The 17559-nt window shown below is 40.8% G+C and overlaps 1 protein-coding gene across 4 annotated transcripts; it reads right to left on the reverse strand.

The window, feature by feature from the left end:
- Nucleotides 1–15139: 15139 nt before the first annotated feature.
- Nucleotides 15140–16745, reverse strand: LOC112634916 (tropomyosin alpha-3 chain-like). Of its 4 annotated transcripts, none has more exons than XM_025402804.1 (2): nucleotides 16537–16731; nucleotides 15140–16504 (listed from the first exon to the last, which is right to left on the reverse strand). In XM_025402804.1, the coding sequence occupies exons 1-2, from the start codon at nucleotides 16602–16604 to the stop codon at nucleotides 15931–15933; spliced, it is 642 nt and encodes a 213-aa protein (XP_025258589.1). In that variant the 5' UTR covers nucleotides 16605–16731; the 3' UTR covers nucleotides 15140–15930. The 4 variants fall into 4 exon arrangements, with proteins under 4 accessions (XP_025258589.1, XP_025258591.1, XP_025258590.1 ...); XM_025402806.1 differs by having other exon boundaries at nucleotides 15140–16402; nucleotides 16537–16725; XM_025402805.1 differs by having other exon boundaries at nucleotides 15140–16451; nucleotides 16581–16668.
- Nucleotides 16746–17559: the final 814 nt, after the last annotated feature.

Consider the following 17559-nt stretch of genomic DNA (forward strand, 5'->3'; position numbering starts at 1 on the left):
TTCCCTCTTGGTTAGAGAAGCCAGTCTTTTTATTTTTATTCAGGCCTTCAACTGATTGGATGAGGCCCACTAACATTATGAAGGGAAGCCTGCTTTACTACATGTTCAATGATTTAAATGTTAATCTCATCCAGAAACACCCTCCAATTTGACACATGTAACTAACCATCACAACAGGTTTCATGGATTAACATGTAGCCATCTTTGGGAAGGGCTCATTATTCTTTCTACCACAAATACCTGTCCTTCGATATCTATATATTGAGCCCTGTGCTCACCACTAAGACTACAAATACAAGGTTGCTCAGTTTCTGCTTCTAAAGAACTCAAATTTAGTGAAGAGGACTAACTGCAGTACGATAGAGTAGGTGTAATGATAGTTATGCACAGTATGCCATGGTAATATGGAAGAGAGGCAAGTAACTCAGCTAAGGCTGGGAGGTGCAGGTTTGGAGGGAGGGAGTAATAAAGAAAGCTTTCTAGAGGGGGATGATGCTTAAGCTGAATTTTCAAGGACATGTGGGAGTTAAAAAAAGGGAAAAGCACTGAAGGCAGAGGAGACAAGAAGCACAGAGGAACAACTACTTCTCTAGGTCTGATTCCTCATCTGGCAGCTTTCTTATTATAATTTAACTTCCTGTCTTAGTCTGTTTTGTGTTGCTATTACAGAAGACCATAGACTGGGTAACTTGTGAAGGAAAGAAATTTATTTCTCGTAGTTCTGGAAGCTGGGAAGTCCAGTATTAAGGTGCCAGGATCTGACAAAGGCCTTTGCATCACCCTAAGGTAGAAGGTGAGAGAGTGAGAGAGGGAAAGAGCGAGGCAGAGAGAGGCAGAGGGAGAGGGGTCAGGGAGAGAGAGAGAGAGAGCAAGAGAGAGCAAGAGCTCGAACTTGCAACCTCTAAGCCCTTTCATAATTGACATTAATCTGTTCATAAGGGTGGAGTCCTCATGACCTAAACTCTTCCCCATTAGGCCCCACCTACCAATACTGTTGCACTGGAGATTAAGTTTCCAACCCAGGCTTTTTGGAGGAGCACATTCAAATCGTAGCACTTTCCATGAAAATTTTTAATGAGAAAAGAATATGTTGGCCAAAGAACTCAAGTGCCCAACTTGTTTGGCAATATTTCTCAGTGTAAATGAATAAATTGATATTCAGATGTATATACTGGTCTGTGTGGTGTGGTAGGCATTATTGGTTTCAGACCAAACATCATCTTAACCTTATTCCTTGCTAACAGAATCCAATTTCATTCAAAGATTTGGTAACAATGTACTCAGTGAAAGTTGACCCCTCTATTAGCCCCAGGAGACAAATTGTGAGTGTTGTAATTCAATGGATATATTCATCTCTTTTGTTGTGACTGGGTTGGGGAGGTGGGTAAAACAGTTGTAGTCATTGAGACAAAAGAGAAAATGGAAGTCGGCTTGGGAGCCTCTGGAAAATATTTTCCTCCTGATAAAAAGAGAGCTATATGAGGAGAAGCTCTCTGACCTTCTTTCTTGCTTGCTTTTTGACTTTGTTTTTTAAGGATGTGATGTCTGGAGCTGAGGCAGCTATTTTGTTAGCATGAAGGGAAACACGCCATTCATGAGAGCAGAAAAATGAAAAGAGGCTGGGGCCTGAGTGACATCTTCGAGCAGGACCAAAGGTGCCAGAGAAAACTCCATGTGGAGTGCCCTCAGAGATTCTCTGCAAAATAATCAAGATTTTCCTTTATCTTGATTAATCTCCTTTACATTATTTATGTGAAGACAGTCTTTCTCTCTGTTGATCTTGTCACAGTATAGTATGCCAGGTTCCAGAAGGATGACAGGACAAGAAAGTCTATTCTGAGAAAACATGGATTTATTTTAAACAATTTCTAAACTTTATCTACAAGCTAGTAAACTTTGGACTTAGCAATTAAGGAAAATTACCTCCTTTAACACACTATACTCATCTTCCTTCAAAGTTTTGGAAGTTTCTTGCTCTAATTAAGTTCTAAGAAAAGTTATGGCCAGGAATAGTGACTCATGACTGTAATCCCAGGACTTTGGGAGGCCAAGGCAGGTGGATCACCTGAGGTCAGGAGTCTGAGACCAGCCTGGACAACATGGTGAAACCCCATCTCTACTAAAAATACAAAAATTAGCCAGGCATGGTGACACACACCTGTAGTCCCAGATACTCAGGAGGCTGAGGCAGGAGAATCGCTTGAACCTGGGAGACAGAGGTTGCAGTGAGCCAAAATCTCACCACTGCTCTCCAGCCTGGGTGACAGAATGAGACTCCATCTCAAAACAAACAAAAAACAAACAAACAAAACTTTTACTTGCAGTATTTTAGCATCGTAGTCCCATTGTACCTGAGAGTTCAACTGTGTACAAAATTGTTTTTAAAGACACGCAAAGGTTTTTAAATTTAGAAACAATGGAGTTTAGTTTTCCTTTAAATTTTGGTTCGTACTTATACGTATGAAATTATATCCTCCCTGAGATTATCTAAAAGTAAGTTTCAGGTTTATACACACATACTAAAATCATGGATTTTACTGTTTAGAGTATCACATTAACAAATAGTTAAGAACTAGTTAACAAATAAAGAACTAGAGAATATATCTAAAATGAGTATTCCTTTTTTCTTTTTGTTCTGGCCCTTCTCTGTGAGAATAAAATGAGCTTTCCATTTAGCGTCCTCCTCCCTTTTTAAACTATTTTTTATTACTATCAAAGTATGGTAAATGTTCTGCACCATTATTGTGTATCCTTGCATTATATATTGATTTATGGCATATTTAAGTAGCAATTATTCTCACCGTTGTGAAGTGCTTGTGCTCTGCTCATTCAACATGCAAAAATTTTAAATTACAGTACATTAAGATGTCAATGATAAAAGGGAACATTCTAAAAATAAAGTGATTTTTAAGCATATTATAAAATGACTAACTCTTTACCAGCGAGCACATACTCCACATTCCCTTAAATGCTTCTTAGAATCCCTTATGAAACAAAGAGGACAAAGAGGCATACTAACTATTTTATGTTTGTGGGATCAAGAAATTGCATCTTCTGATTTTTTAGCAGTGGTTATCATAGAATTAGACTTACTTTTCAGGCAAGGGTGAGCCTTGTCATAGCCAAAGACAAACTAATGTACATTTTGTTGATCTTCTTGATGACCTTTCCTTTCTATTTTTAGCTAAAGCAGCACATTGATTCAATATCTTTAGGCAAGACTCATGGTGATTCTCTATTCTCATGAATGAAGGAAATGTTAAAAAAAAATACTACTTCTATGTGTCAATAAAATTAAGTTGCCTCTTCTTTGCTTCCACTGTAGTCTTGAAAAATTTCTTTGAAGTGCCTATGTATAAACCAGGAATTTCACTATCATTTTTAGAGTCTTCTGAAGGCTAATGGATTTGGTAACACACTCCCTTTTCTGTATGGCTTCTGAAAATATTGTTCGGCTATATGTGGTGGCTCACATCTGTAATCCCAGCATTTGGCAGGCCAAGGCAAGAGGATTGCTTGAGGCCAAGGGTTCAAGACCAGCCTGGGCAACATAGTGAGACCCTGCCTCTACAGAAATAAATTTGAAAAATAAATTTTTCGATTTGAAAAACAAAAATATAGTTTAAAGCAAATGTGATCCCTGCAGAGCCCAGCTTTCTGAATTGCTTTACTCAGAGAAGAGATTTGTTCATTTATTCTTTCAACAAATATTTACTGAGTAATTGTGATGAGATGAATTTTAGCGATACATCAGTGATCAAGACAAAACTGATTCCCTATTTTTCTGAGTTTGAGCCTGGAGGAAAGAGGATGAGGATGAGGCAGGGTGTAAGGGAAAGAAAATAGTGTTAACTGAAAGGCCACCCTGTGCTAGCTACTGGATTGTCTGCGTATGATCCCATTTAAACCTCACAGAAACCCTGTGGGGGAGATATTTTTATAATTATCCATATTTTACAGATAAGAAGCTGGGACTTAGAGAAACATGCAACTTGTTCAAGACTGCAGAGTTTCAAAGTGGCAGAGCCAAAAATTCAACTCCGGTTTGCCTGAATCCAAACTGTATCTGTTTAAACACTACACCGAAATGGTCTCTCTGTTCTCCCATTGTGAAAACAACTGATAAAAGAAAGAAGACTTTATTTTGCTTACTTGAAAATAAGATGTTTTCCTTATAGTTGAGTTTAAGCACTTTTTCTACACTCGTGTCAATACAATCGAATGTCTTTGGACGTAAATGCTACCTTTTCTCATGCATAGCAGGTGGATTGTCATCTTCAACTAAGCCAACCAGAGAGGCCTCTTGAAGCAAGATGGCCAAATACAGCCCTCCAGTGTTTCTCGCCCCCTACCCCCAACAGGAAAAGCAAATTGAACCACTATCCACACAAGAAACCACCTTCATAAGTACCAAAAATCAAACGCATGATCGTGGTTCCTGGTTTTAATATCTTATCAAGGAAAGAGGCACTGAAGAGGGTAGGAAAGCCAGTCTTGAATTGCCAACACCACTACTCCCTCATGCCTCAGGAGTGCTGCTCGGCAAAGAGAGATAGTCTGTGTGCTTTGGGGGAGGGAGAGGAGAGTGAGTGTGGTACTTTGCATTGGAACTCAGTGCTGCCTATCGCAGCAGAAAGCAACACAGGGCAGAATTCAGCTGGTGCTCTGGAGGGAGCATTTAGAGCAGCCCTAGCCAGAGGAAATCATCCATCCCAGCAGTCAGAACTTGCTAGCCCCAAGTTCTTGCTAACACCCCTAACTTGCCTGGTAAAGTGCTCTAGGGTCCTCAATAAACTTGAAAGGCAGTCTAAGCCATTAGGACTGCAATTCTTGAGCAAGTCCTGGTGCTGCGCAGGGCTTAAAGCCAGTGGACTTGAGGTGCATGCCACCTAGTGAGACATGAGCAGGGGCAGCCAAGGGAGTGCTTGCATCACTCCCCATCCCCCAATTCCAGGAAGCACAGCTCTTAGCTCTGGCAGACACTCCTTCTGCTTGAGGAAAAGAGAGAAGAGAGTAAAGAGGACTTTGTCTTGCAACTTGGATACCAGCTCAGCCACAGTAAAATAAAGCACCAAGAAGAGTCCCAAGGCCCTCATTCCAGGCCTTAGCTCCTGGACAACATGTTCAGACACACCCTGGGCCAGAAGGGAACCTGCTGCTCTGAAAGGAAAGATCCGGTCCTGGCAGAGTTCATCACCTGCTGAATAAAGAGCCCTTGGGCCTGAAATAAACAGCAGTAGCCAGGCAATGGTTGCCATAGGCCTCAGCCAAGACCCAGTCCCATGCTGGCTTCTGGTATGACCCAGCGCAGTCCCAGTGGTGGTGCCACAATGCTTGTGTCACTTCACCCCTAACTCCAGGTAGCTCAACACACATAGAGAGATTCCATTTGTTTGGGGGAAGGCAAGATAAGAGAACAAAAGACTCTGACTGGTAATCCAGGGACTTTTCCCAGATATTACCCAGGACCACCAAAGCGGTACCCCTACGAGTCTGAAGAATCACAGTGTTACTGGGTTTGGTTGCCCCCTAATGCACACATGGCTGCAGTGGCCAAAGACTTAGATCACAGCACTCAATTCCCTTTGAATACCTGGAAAGCTTTCTCAAGAAGGATGGGTGCAAACAAGCCCAGACTGTGAAGATTAGAATAAATGTCTGACTCTCCAATGTCCAAACAGTGATGAACATCCACAAGCATCAAGAGTGTCCAAGGAAACATGACCTCACCAAACAAACTAAGTAAGGCATCAGTGACCAATTCTGGAATGACAGAGGTTGTGACCTTTCAGACGAAGAATTCAAAATAGCTGTTTTGATTAAGTGCAACGAAATTCAAGATAACACAGAAGGAATTCAGAATCCTATCAGATAAATGTAATGAAAAGATTGAAATAATTTTTAAAAATCAAGCGAAATTTTGGAGCTGAAAAATTGAATTAACAAAGTGAAGAATGCATCAGTCCCTGAACAGCAGAATGGATCAAGCAGAAGAAAGAATTAGTGAGCTTGAAGACGGGCTATTGAAAATACACAGGGAGAGAAGAAAAAAATAAAAAAGAATGAATTTGCCCTCAACAGGGCAAATCTAAGAGTTATTGGCCTTAAAGAGGAGGTAGAGAGAGAGACTGGGGTAGAAAATTTATTCAAAGAGATAATAGAGAACTTTCCAAACCTAGAGAAAGATATCAATATTCAAGTACAAGAAGGTTATAGAACACCGAACAGATTTAACCCAAATAAGACTAACAGAAGACATTTAATAATCAAACTCTCAAAGGTCAAGGAGAAAGAAAGGATACTAAAAGCATCTCACAAGAGAAAAGAAACAAATAACATATAAAGGAGCTTCAATGTATCTGGCAGCAGACTTCTCAGTGGAAATCCTGCAGGTCAGAAGAGAGTGGCATGACACATTTAAAGTGATGAAGAAAAAAAAATGTTATCCTAGAATAGTATATCTAGTGAACATATCCTTCAAACACGAAGGAGAACTAGACTTTCCCAGACAAACAAAAGCTGAGGAATTTCAGCAACACCACACCCGACCTACAAGAAATGCTAAAGGGAGTTCCTCATTCTGAAAGAAAAAGATGTTAATGAGCAATAAGAAATCATGAAGGAACAAAACTCACTGGTCCTAGTAAGTGCACAAAGTAACACAGAATATTATAACACTGTAATCGTGGTGTATAAACTACTCATATCTTCAGTAGAAAGACTACAGGATGAACCTATAAAAATAATAACTACAACTTTTTGAGACATAGACAACATAGTAAGATATAAATAGAAACAACAAAAATTTAAAAAGCAGGGAAGGATGAAGTTAAAGTATAGAGCTTTTATTAGTTTTCTCTTTGCTTGTTAGTTTGTTTTTGCAATCAGAGTTAACTTGTCACCAGTGTAAAATAAAGGGTTATAAGATGTCATTTGCAAGCCTCATGGTAACCTCAAATAAAAAGACCTACAACAGGCCAACGTGGAGTTGGCCTGTTTTCCTGCTGGAACCATGGAGGGTATCAAAGAGAAGAAGGTTTCTGGTGTGTTAGAATCCCCTCAAAAAAAAGGTGAAGGAATTTTGCAGAGCTGAAGATAAAGCATCTGAGAAAGAAGTTTGCCCAAAAGATGCACTGAAAGGCAAGAAGGAAGCTCATCTACGAAAAAGCTAAGCAATCTCACAAGGAATATAGGCAAACGTACAGAATTGAGATTTGAATGGCTAGGATGACAAAAAAAAAAGCTAGCAACTTCTATTTCCTGCAGAGCCCAAATTGGCATTTGTCAGCAGGATTAGAGGTATCAATGGTGTTAGCCCAAAGGTCTGAAAAGCATTGCAGCTTCTTCACCTTCTTCAGATTTTCAGTGGAAGCTTTGGTAAGCTCAACAAGGCTTCAATTAATATGCTGAGGATTGTAGGACCATATGTTACATGGGGGTACCCAAACCTGAAGTCAGTAAGTGAACAGTGAGGAAGTCAGTAGATGTCAGCAATCTACAAGTGTGGTTATGGCAAATTCACTAAGAAGTGAGCTGTCTTGACAGGTAACACTTTGATTGTTTGATATTTTGGTAACTATGGCATCATCTGCATGGCAAATCTGATTCATGAGATTGATACTATTGGAAAATGCTTGCAAGAAGCAAATAACTTTCTGTGGCCTTTCAAATCATACTCTCCATGAGCTAGAATTAAGAAGACGACCACCCATTTTGTAGAAGGTGGAGATACTGGCCACAGAGAAGACCATATCGACAAGCTTATCAGAAAGATGAATTAAGGTGACTATCATGCTTATGTTTGTGATCTGATTAGTTAATAAATAGTGACTACTTTCACTTTGAAAAAAAAGACTACCACAGGTATACAAAAGATAAAAAGGAAGAAATTAAAACATGCCACCAGAGAAAACCACTTTCACAGGAAGGAAGGAAGGAAGGAAGGAAGGAAGGAAGGACGGAGGGAGGGAGGGAGGGAGGGAGAGAGGGAGGGAGGCAGGGAGGGAGGGAGGGAAAGAAGGAAGGAAGGAAGGAAGGAAGGAAGGAAGGAAGGAAGGAAGGAAGGAAGGAAGGAAGGAAGGAAGGGACCAGAAAGCAAATAACAAAATGGCAGGAGTAAGTCCTTTCTTATCAATAATAAAGTTGACTATAAATGGATTAAATTCTCCAATCAAAAGCCATACAGTGGCTAAATGGTTAAAAAAAAAAAAAAAAAAAAAAGACCCAATGATCTGTTGCCTATAAGAAACACACTTTACCTGTTAAAACACACATAGACTGAAAATGAAGGAACAGAAAAAGATATTCCATGCCAGTGGAAACCAAAAAAAAGAGCAGGAGTAGCTACACTTATGTCAGACGAAATAGATTTCAATACTAAAACTATAAGAAGAGACAAAAGGCTGGGCGCAGTGGCTCACACTTGTAATCCCAGCACTTTGGGAGGCCGAGGCAGGCAGATCACAAGGTCGGGAGATCGAGACCATCCTGGCTAACACAGTGAAACCCCGTCTCTACTAAAAAACACAAAAAATGAGCTGGGCATGGTGGCGGGTGCCTGTAGTCCTAGCTAATCAGGAGGCTGTAGCAGGAGAATGGCATGAACCCAGGAGGCGGAGCTTGCAGTGAACCGAGATCGTGCCACTGCAGTCCAGTCTGGGCAACAGAGTGAGATTCTGTCTCAAAAAAAAAAAAAAAGAAGAGACAAAGAAGGTCACTATATAATGATAAAGGGGTCAATTCAGCAAGAGAATATACCCATTGTAAATATATATGTACTCAACACTGGAGCATCCAGATATATAAAGGAAATATTATGAAAGCCACAGAGAGAGATACATCCCAATACAATAATAGTTGGAGACTTCAACACCTTCCTTTCAGCATTGGGTAGATCATCTAGACAGAAAATCAACAAAGAAACATAGGACTTAATCAGCCCTATAGAACAAATGAACCTAATATATATTTACAGAACATTTCATCCAATGGATAGAGAATACACATTCTTCTCCTCAGCACATGGACCATTTTATTTCATTTTGACACAGGGTCTTGCTCTGCTGCCCAAGCTGGAGTGCAATGGCACAATCATAGCTCACTGCAGCCTCGATCTCCCAGGTTCAAGCCATCTTCCCACCTCAGCATCCCAAGCAGCTGGGGCTACAGCTACATGCCACCATGTCTGTTATTTTATTTGTGTAGACATAGCATCTCACTTTGTTGCCTGGGCTGGTCTCAAACTCCTGGGCTCAAGTGACCTCCTGCCCCAGCTTCCCAAAGTGCTGGAATTGTAGACATGAGCCACCATGCCTGACTTGGACCATTCTTAAAGATAGATCATATGTTAGGCCAAAAAACAAGTCTTGAAACATTCAAAAAAACAAAAACAAAAAATCCCAGAGAGGCCTCTGATACACAGCTTGGATACTTATATATATACAAGATATAAGATACAAGATGTGTGTGTGTGTGTTTGTATAATTATCTATAAAACGAAAAAATTGACAACGTCTGAACTGGAGATTTCAGCAGATAAATGAAAACTAAAAAAAAAAAAAAAAATCAAATGAAATGCTAGAAATAAAAAATATGATATAAAATAATTCATTCCATGGGCTTAACAGCCGCCTTGACACAATAATATCAAGGATTACTGATAGGCCAAAGAAAGGATCACTGAACTTGAAGACATTTGGGTCAATAGATAACAGACATTATCAAATTAAAACACAAAGAGGAAAACAAGATTAAAATGAAGACTATAATATCCAAGACCTTTGGAACAATATTGATGCACTCTAAAACATGTAATTGGAGCCCAAAAAGGATAGATGAGGGAGTATAAGAATTTCCAATGATTTCTCAAAAATTTTGAAAGATATCAACTTACATCAAGAAGCTTAACCAACCACAGGCAAGACAAACATAAAGAAAACACATATGTATATTATAGTCAAACTATAACATCTTTAAAGTATAGAAAGAGGCTGGGTGTGACAGCTTACACCTGTAATCCCAGCACTTTGGGAGGCCAAGGCGGGTGGATCACCTGAGGTTAGGAGTTGGAGACCAGCCTGCCCAACACGGCGAAACCTCATCTCTACTGAAAATACAAAAATTAGCTGGGAGTGGTGGCATAGGCCTGTAGTCCCAGCCACTTGGGAGGGTGAGGCAGGAGAAATGCTTAAACCTGGTAAGTGGAGGTTGCAGTGAGCAGAGATCTTGCCACTTCAGTCCAGCCTCGGTGACAGAGTGAGACTCTGTCTCAAAAATAAATAAATAAATAAATAAAAAATAAATAAATAAATAAAGGGCAGAAAGAAAAAAAACGGTCAACCTAGAATACACCAAAATATCTCTTTACAAAGTAAAACAAGGTCGGGCATGGTGGCTTACACCTGTAATCCCAGCATTTTGGAAGGCTGAGGAGGGTGGATCACTTGAGGCCAGGAGTTGGAGACCAGCCTGGCAAACATGGTGAAACCCCATCTCTACTAAAATATGATAATTAGCCAGGCATGGTGGTGCACACCTGTGATCCCAGTTACTCGGGAGGTTGAGGCAGGAGAATCGCTTAAATTTGGGAGGCAATGGATGCAGTGAGCCAAGATTGCTCCACTGCACTCAAGCCTGGGCAACAGAGTGAGATCCTGTCTCAATAAATGAAATGAAATGAAATGAAATGAAATGAAATGAAATTAAAATATAAAACAAAATAAAATAAAGACATTTTCAAATAAAAAGTAAGAGAATTTGTTGGCAATTGACTTAAACTACAAGCAATGCTAAAAGAAATTACTTGGTCTAAAGGGAAATCATATCAGATAAAAACCAGACCATCCATTTATATTTCATATATCCTTCTATATTCATGTAATATAGATGAATAGATAGATAGACAGATATAGAGAGAGGGAGAGAGCACAAGAGAATGAAAGAGAGAGAGATAGACTGACTGATAGACTTCTGGAATCTGCAAGAACTGGCAGAAAAATATTATAGAAAATAAGGTCCCATTTATAAGGGCAAGAAAAAAAAACACGAATTAGCCTGGCATGGTGGCTCAAGCCTGTAATCCCAGCACTTTGGGAGGCCGAGACGGTCGGATCACGAGGTCAGGAGATTGAGACCATCCTGGCTAACACGGTGAAACCCCGTCTCTACTAAAAAATACAAAAAACTAGCCGGGCGAGGTGGCGGGCGCCTGTAGTCCCAGCTACTCCGGAGGCTGAGGCAGGAGAATGGCGTAAACCCGGGAGGCGGAGCTTGCAGTGAGCCGAGATCCGGCCACTGCACTCCAGCCTGGGTGAGAGAGCGAGACTCCGTCTCAAAAAAAAAAGAAAAACAAAACAAAACACGAAGTAATTTACAGAATCCTCCTGAGAGTGGTATAAAGTCATTACAAATTCAATTTCGGTATCAGCAGGGGTTCCCCTACCCTGGAACACTGAGTTTCAGATATGATTGGCTCAAATTCTCATTCCCAGGCCCTGAATTTTTGTTCTATTATCTGCGTGATTGTGTGTATTCCTTTATCTCAGCTTGACACAAGCTGGGTTATAACCCATGCTTTCTGTTCCCTTCTCCCTTCAGAAATTAACCTTGAATGAAAACACTGTACCAAGTTTTTTCTGTACCAAGTAGCAGAAATTTGACTCATGATTTCAAATAACTGAAAATTAACTGTAGAACATTCTTGTTCTAAAAAGTCTCTTGTTCATCCCACCAAGGTTTTCTCACTGGCCACTTCACCAATGTGCCACGCATCCATCCACCATCACACAAGCTTCTCTTTTGGCCTTACCATCTTTCTGATTATTTTTTCTCTTCTGTTCTCATTTAAGAGATAAAGCAAACTTTTCTGATGTTCTCATACAAGCAACTTAGCCTCCCTTCTCATTGCTTTGGCTCCTGTGAACAGTTTCATCTTCCTCTCATAGTGGCTTCAGTGTATAACTCCAGAGGATTTGTTTACATTGTAGTCCATGTAAATGGTGCACCAAGAGTTGTGCAGTGCACAGACTGAACAACACTGTGTGGAGGCCCTACCTCTACCTTATTAAGGTATTTTTCTAATCAAAGACTGTTTTGGTGCTAGCTATTATGTGAATAATCTCTCACTTATATTACATAAAAGATCTACAAAAACTTTTTGGGATATTGGAAAAGATTGAATGAGTGAAAAGTTGTAAAGCTATGCTGTACATTTGGACAGGAAGTCGAATATTATGAAGATGTCTGTTCTTTCCTAATTACTCCTGGATGTCATAAAGTCTAATTAAGATATAAACAGGTTTTTCTATTTCTTTGGTTTATGACAACAATTTTATAATATATTTGAAAAAATGAATAGGAGAGATAGCAAAAATAAATCTTAAAAAAAGAGAACAAATATTTAACCCTATATGAGCACTAACACATCTGTTTGTTAGCTGTGTAGTTAGCTAATGAACCTGCTTCCTCTCTCTCTCTACCGTCTATATATATCTACCTACCTGCCTATCTATCTACTTTTTATCTATTTTTGTGGACATCTGAAGCATCTTTTTTTCTTTCCCTTCCTTCAGGAGAAGGGCATCATTGCCCCCACCATATATCCCATGTGGTTTTTGTGGAGCTGCCGATCATAAGACTTCACTCCCTGGCCTAAGAGTGAACATGCTATATAGGCTGCCCACTCCAAAGTAAACCATCCTTTTGATCATAACGATTGGTCCAGGGATAAGTACATAACAAGTCACTCTGAAAATTTTCCCTGGAAATCTTCAAAATGAAGCTGAGAATATATACTCTCTTTTGGAGAAAATGACCGGGATGATATAAGCCCAAGCTGCTGGCAGATAGGTTTTCTATCAGTGGGGAAAGTCCATCTGTTATAGGAGAGAATGAAGTCAAGCAGAAGTAAGCAAAAATGAAAGGGCGAGAGAGAAAATCCTGGAGATATTGAATCCCAGCTTGAATTTCTGAAGCCCTAGAATCTTTTGGGTCTTTAAAGTTCTTTTCCCAATTCTTGAAGCTTCCCTAATACACTTTTAGTAATATAAACATAGATCTATAGATATGGATATAACTAAAGGGAAAATTCTGTCTCCCTTCTGCTCTCCTCCTCCTGTTTATTACCAAAAGCAAGAAAGGAAGAGATACCATTCTGATTGACCAAGATCCCAGACATGTTTCAGGATTCTGATTTACTATTGGATGGTTTCCCTCTTATCTAATGGTAGTGGTTATGGTGGTCATGATAATAGTGGTGATAAGAGTATTGGTATTTGTTATAGTGGCAACAGCAGCAGCTCTGCTCCTGAGTGTGCCAGAAGGTGCTTAAATATCCTGAAATTTCTTTAGATATTAAAGTTTCTGGGCTTGAAGTGGGGCTCATGGCTCAGGAAAGAAGATGGTATAGAATTGGTAGGGAATAATATATTCTGAGCAGGCAAATGGCATGAGTTATTTTATGCAAACTCTCCAAAATTCTCCTCAACCAGGAATAATGGAATTCCCTCTCTTTGGAGGAAATCTAGATGCACCCCATCTTGACTTTGAGCGATGTGACTTCTACAGTTATGTATTTCTTTGGGTTATCCTACGTTAGCCAAGTATATAAGGCCCCCCAAGTGTACTGTACATTGAGACAGCTCAAGATTGCCATTCTTATTCTCCCTGGCATGGTTTTCTGCTATTCCCTCTGATTCATGTCACCTGAATATTTTATCCTCCCCCTTCATTTAGGGAGTTTGTGCAAGTCTCTAAGGAGTCTTTCTTCTGTCACTCATCTATTGATCCATCCATTTAACCAAATCTGTATTTACTGAGAACCTACTATGTGACAATCACTGTGATAACTGTATCCCAGGAGCTTTTAGCTTGGTAGGAAGACTGACATGGGAACAAACAACTGCTATACCCAGTTATTTGCAGGGCCTTGATATGGTTGGTCCAGAGATCCCTCCTCAGTATCTCAGCATTTCCAGCATCTTCTTTCCTGTGTTCTGTATCCAATACCCTTTTAGGTATGCAGCAGAGGACACTTAGTTTATTCTTCTAGTCATAGGCAAAATCTAGCAAGTAAAAGAAATAAAAATATTTTACCTCCGAATACATTTCTTGACTGGGCATGGTGGCTGACACCTGTAATCCCAGCACTTTGGGAGGCTGAGGCAGGTGGATCACTTGAGATCAGGAGTTCGAAACCAGCCTGACCAGCATGGGCAAACCAAGTCTGGAAGAAATATTTTTGTGAAAATACAAAAATTAGCTGGTGTCATGGTGCATGCCTATAATTCCAGCTACTTGGGAGCATAAGGCAGGAAAATCACTTGAACCCAGGATGTAGCAGCTGCAATGAGCCTAGATCATGCCACTGCACTCCAACCTGGGTGACAGAGTGAGACTCTGTCTCAAAAAAATATATACACACACACACACTCTCTCTCTCATATATTATATATACACTTATATATATTATATATATACATATATAATATATATAACATATATAAATAATATTCTGTACCAATTATGGCTTCTTTTTTTTTTTTTTTTTGAGGGTTGGAGGGACTGGTTCTTTATTTCAAAAAGACACTTGTCAATATTCAGTATCAAAACAGTTGCACTATTGATTTCTCTTTCTCCCAATCGGCCCCAAGGAGACCACATCAAAGTAGAGTAACATTTTAAGCCAATAAGCTGCAGGATGTACACCTAAACAGACCTCCTAGAAAGCTTACCAGAAAATGGGGACTGGGTAGGGAAAGAAATTATAAAAGATCAACAAACTGCCAACCCACAGACTGCTGAGACTGTCACAGCCGGATGGGGTGGCCAGGGTGCCACAAACCCAAAGAAGCAAAGTTTCAAGATAATATAAAATTTACAAAGTTTTGTACATAAGCTATTCAAGATTTCTCCAGCACTGACGGATACAGAGCACAATGAGATGGCACTTTTAGAGACAGCAACTTCAAACCCAGAAAAGGGTAATGAGATGAGTTTCACATGGCTAAATCAGTGGCAAAAACACAATCAATCTTTCCTTCCTTCCTTCCTTCCTTCCTTCCTTCCTTCCTTCCTTCCTTCTTTCTTTCTTTCTTTCTTTCTTTCTTTCTTTCTTTCTTTCTTTCTTTCTCTTTCAAGGAGGCAGGAAAGCAATTAAGTGGTCACCTCAACATAAGGGGGCATGATCCATTCTGTTAAGCAGTTGGGAGGGAGTAGAGATGGGACAAAATTTTGGTCTCAGAGGTCTTACCATCTTAATTTGGTCACTTCTAATGAAAAAAAATAAAAATAGAAATAACATTATCCAAAGATATCTTAAAGCTGAAAACTTGAACAGCACATTTTTTGTTTTTGTTGTTTGGCCAACTCCTCCTGGAATCACCTTTCTGGTTTAGCTAGTACTTTGTACAGAGCAATGGGGTTTCCTATAGTGGAGTCTCCCTGGGCTCTGTTTGGCTCTCAGTGAGGCAGGCCTATACCTTTTCCTCTCCTCTATGGAGAGGGGAATATGCACTAAGGTGAAAAGTCACCTTCCAAAAGTGAGAAAGGGATTCGATTGCTGCTTCAGGGCTGTGGAATTATTTTGAATGTTTTACAAATGTTTGCTACAAAGCAACAAAAAGGTAATTACAAAATGTGTACATCACAACATGCATTTTAAAGACACTATGCATTGTGCTCACATTCCCTTAAATGTTGTTTCCGAAGGTGCTCAGCCTCTAGCCCAGCTGGAATGTCCGAAAAAAAGGCAGAGACAATTTGGCGAAAAAGACACAGGGAAGGAGGGGGCAGCGAAAGGAGAAAGCAGCCTTCCAGTTAAAGATCAGCTCTCAGTTAAAGGTCAGCTTCCGGCAAGCTGGCCTCAGGCAGAGTCTGGGTCAGAGGGAGGAGCAGCAGCAGGGTGGGACTGGGGCATTCAACATCTCATTCAGGTCAAGCAGAGTCTGGTCCAGCATCCTTTGTGTCCAGCATCCAAAGGTGCTCCTCTTTGGTGCATTTCAGTTTATCTTCCAAGTCATCAATTGTCTTTTCCAGCTTGGCTACCGATCTCTCAGCAAACTCAGCACGGGTCTCTGCCTCCTTGAGTTTATCAGTAAGAATCTTGATCTCTTCCTCATATTTGTCTTCTTTTTGAGAGTACTTTTCTTCAACAGCACTCAGACACTTCAGGTTCTGGTCCATCAGTCTAATCTGCTCATCCATCTCTCGGCAACGGGACTCTGCCAGCTCAGCTTGTTCCTCTGTGCGTTCCAAGTCTCCTTCAATGATCACCAACTTACGAGCCACCTCTTCATACTTCCTATCTGCCTCTTCTGCAATGTGCTTAGCTTCTTTGAGTTGGATTTCCTGGAGTTTCATCTTTTCTTCATCTTTTAAGGCCCGGTTTTCAATAACCTTCATACATCTCTCACTCTCATCAACAGCTTTTTCCACTTCTTCCAGTTTTTGTAGGGCTGTGGCCAGGCGCTCCTGAGCACAGTCCAGCTCCTCTTCAACCAGCTGGATCCTATGGTTCAAGGAGGCCACCTCAGCCTCAGCCTGTTCCCGGGCCCGCCTTTCTCCCTCAACTTCTCGTTGGAGGCACTCAGCTCGCTCCTCTGTATCATCTGCCTGCTGCTGCAGAACCTGGATCTTGCGCTTCACTGCCTCGATGGTGGTGATCCCAGCCATGGTGCCCACCCAGCTTCTGCTCGCGCTCCGGTTCCTGCCTCCTCTGCTCGGCGTTGCAGCCTCCTCTCACCCTTACTTCCCCCGATTATGGCTTGGTACCATCTTCTTTCCTGAGTCATGAGCTCCACTTCAACCTCAGAAGACTTTAATACCTAAAGAAACTTCAGGATGTCTAAGCATCTTCTGGCATATATATATATGGGGGAAGTATGGCTGCCGCCACTATAACACGTAATGTTTTCCTCTGTAGACACAGCATACATAGTATCAAGACCCCTGTCCATTACTCCAAATAACCCAGCTTTCTGTAGGGCAGAGACAGGAAGTGAGGAAAATTCCATAGCCCTGGCCCTGCAAAATAGCTTCTACTGTCCTTTCAAAGATGGCAATAGGAGAATATATGGACTTGGAGACAAGGTATAGAAGCAGCTTCTCTGTTGGCTTTTAAAAATATATTTCTGGCTGGGTTCGGTGGCTCACGCCTGTAATCCCAGTACTGTGAGAGGCCAAGGCAGGTGGATCGCTTCAGCTCAGGAGTTCGAGACCAGCCTGGACAACATGGCAAAACTCCGTCTCTACTAAAAGTACAAAAAAAAGAAAAAAAATAGCTGGGCATGGTGCCGCATGCCTGTAGTCCCAGCTACTGGGGAGGCTGAGGTGGGAGGACTGCTTGAGCCCAGTAGGAGAGAGAGGTTTCAGTGAGCCGAGATTGTGCTACTAGTTGTACTTCCCCTGCACTGGAAGCAGGGAAATAAGGGGTGTATAAGTTGTACAGGGGCCAAGGAAAAACTTTCCCTTTACCCTCCTGAAATTTCACTAAAATCTGCCTGGGTGACAGAGTGAGTTCTTGTCTCAAGAAAAAAAAAAATACACACACACACACACACACAC

This window comes from Theropithecus gelada, chromosome 11 (assembly GCF_003255815.1).
Source record: "Theropithecus gelada isolate Dixy chromosome 11, Tgel_1.0, whole genome shotgun sequence".
In the NCBI taxonomy this organism is placed as follows: Eukaryota; Metazoa; Chordata; class Mammalia; order Primates; family Cercopithecidae; genus Theropithecus; species Theropithecus gelada.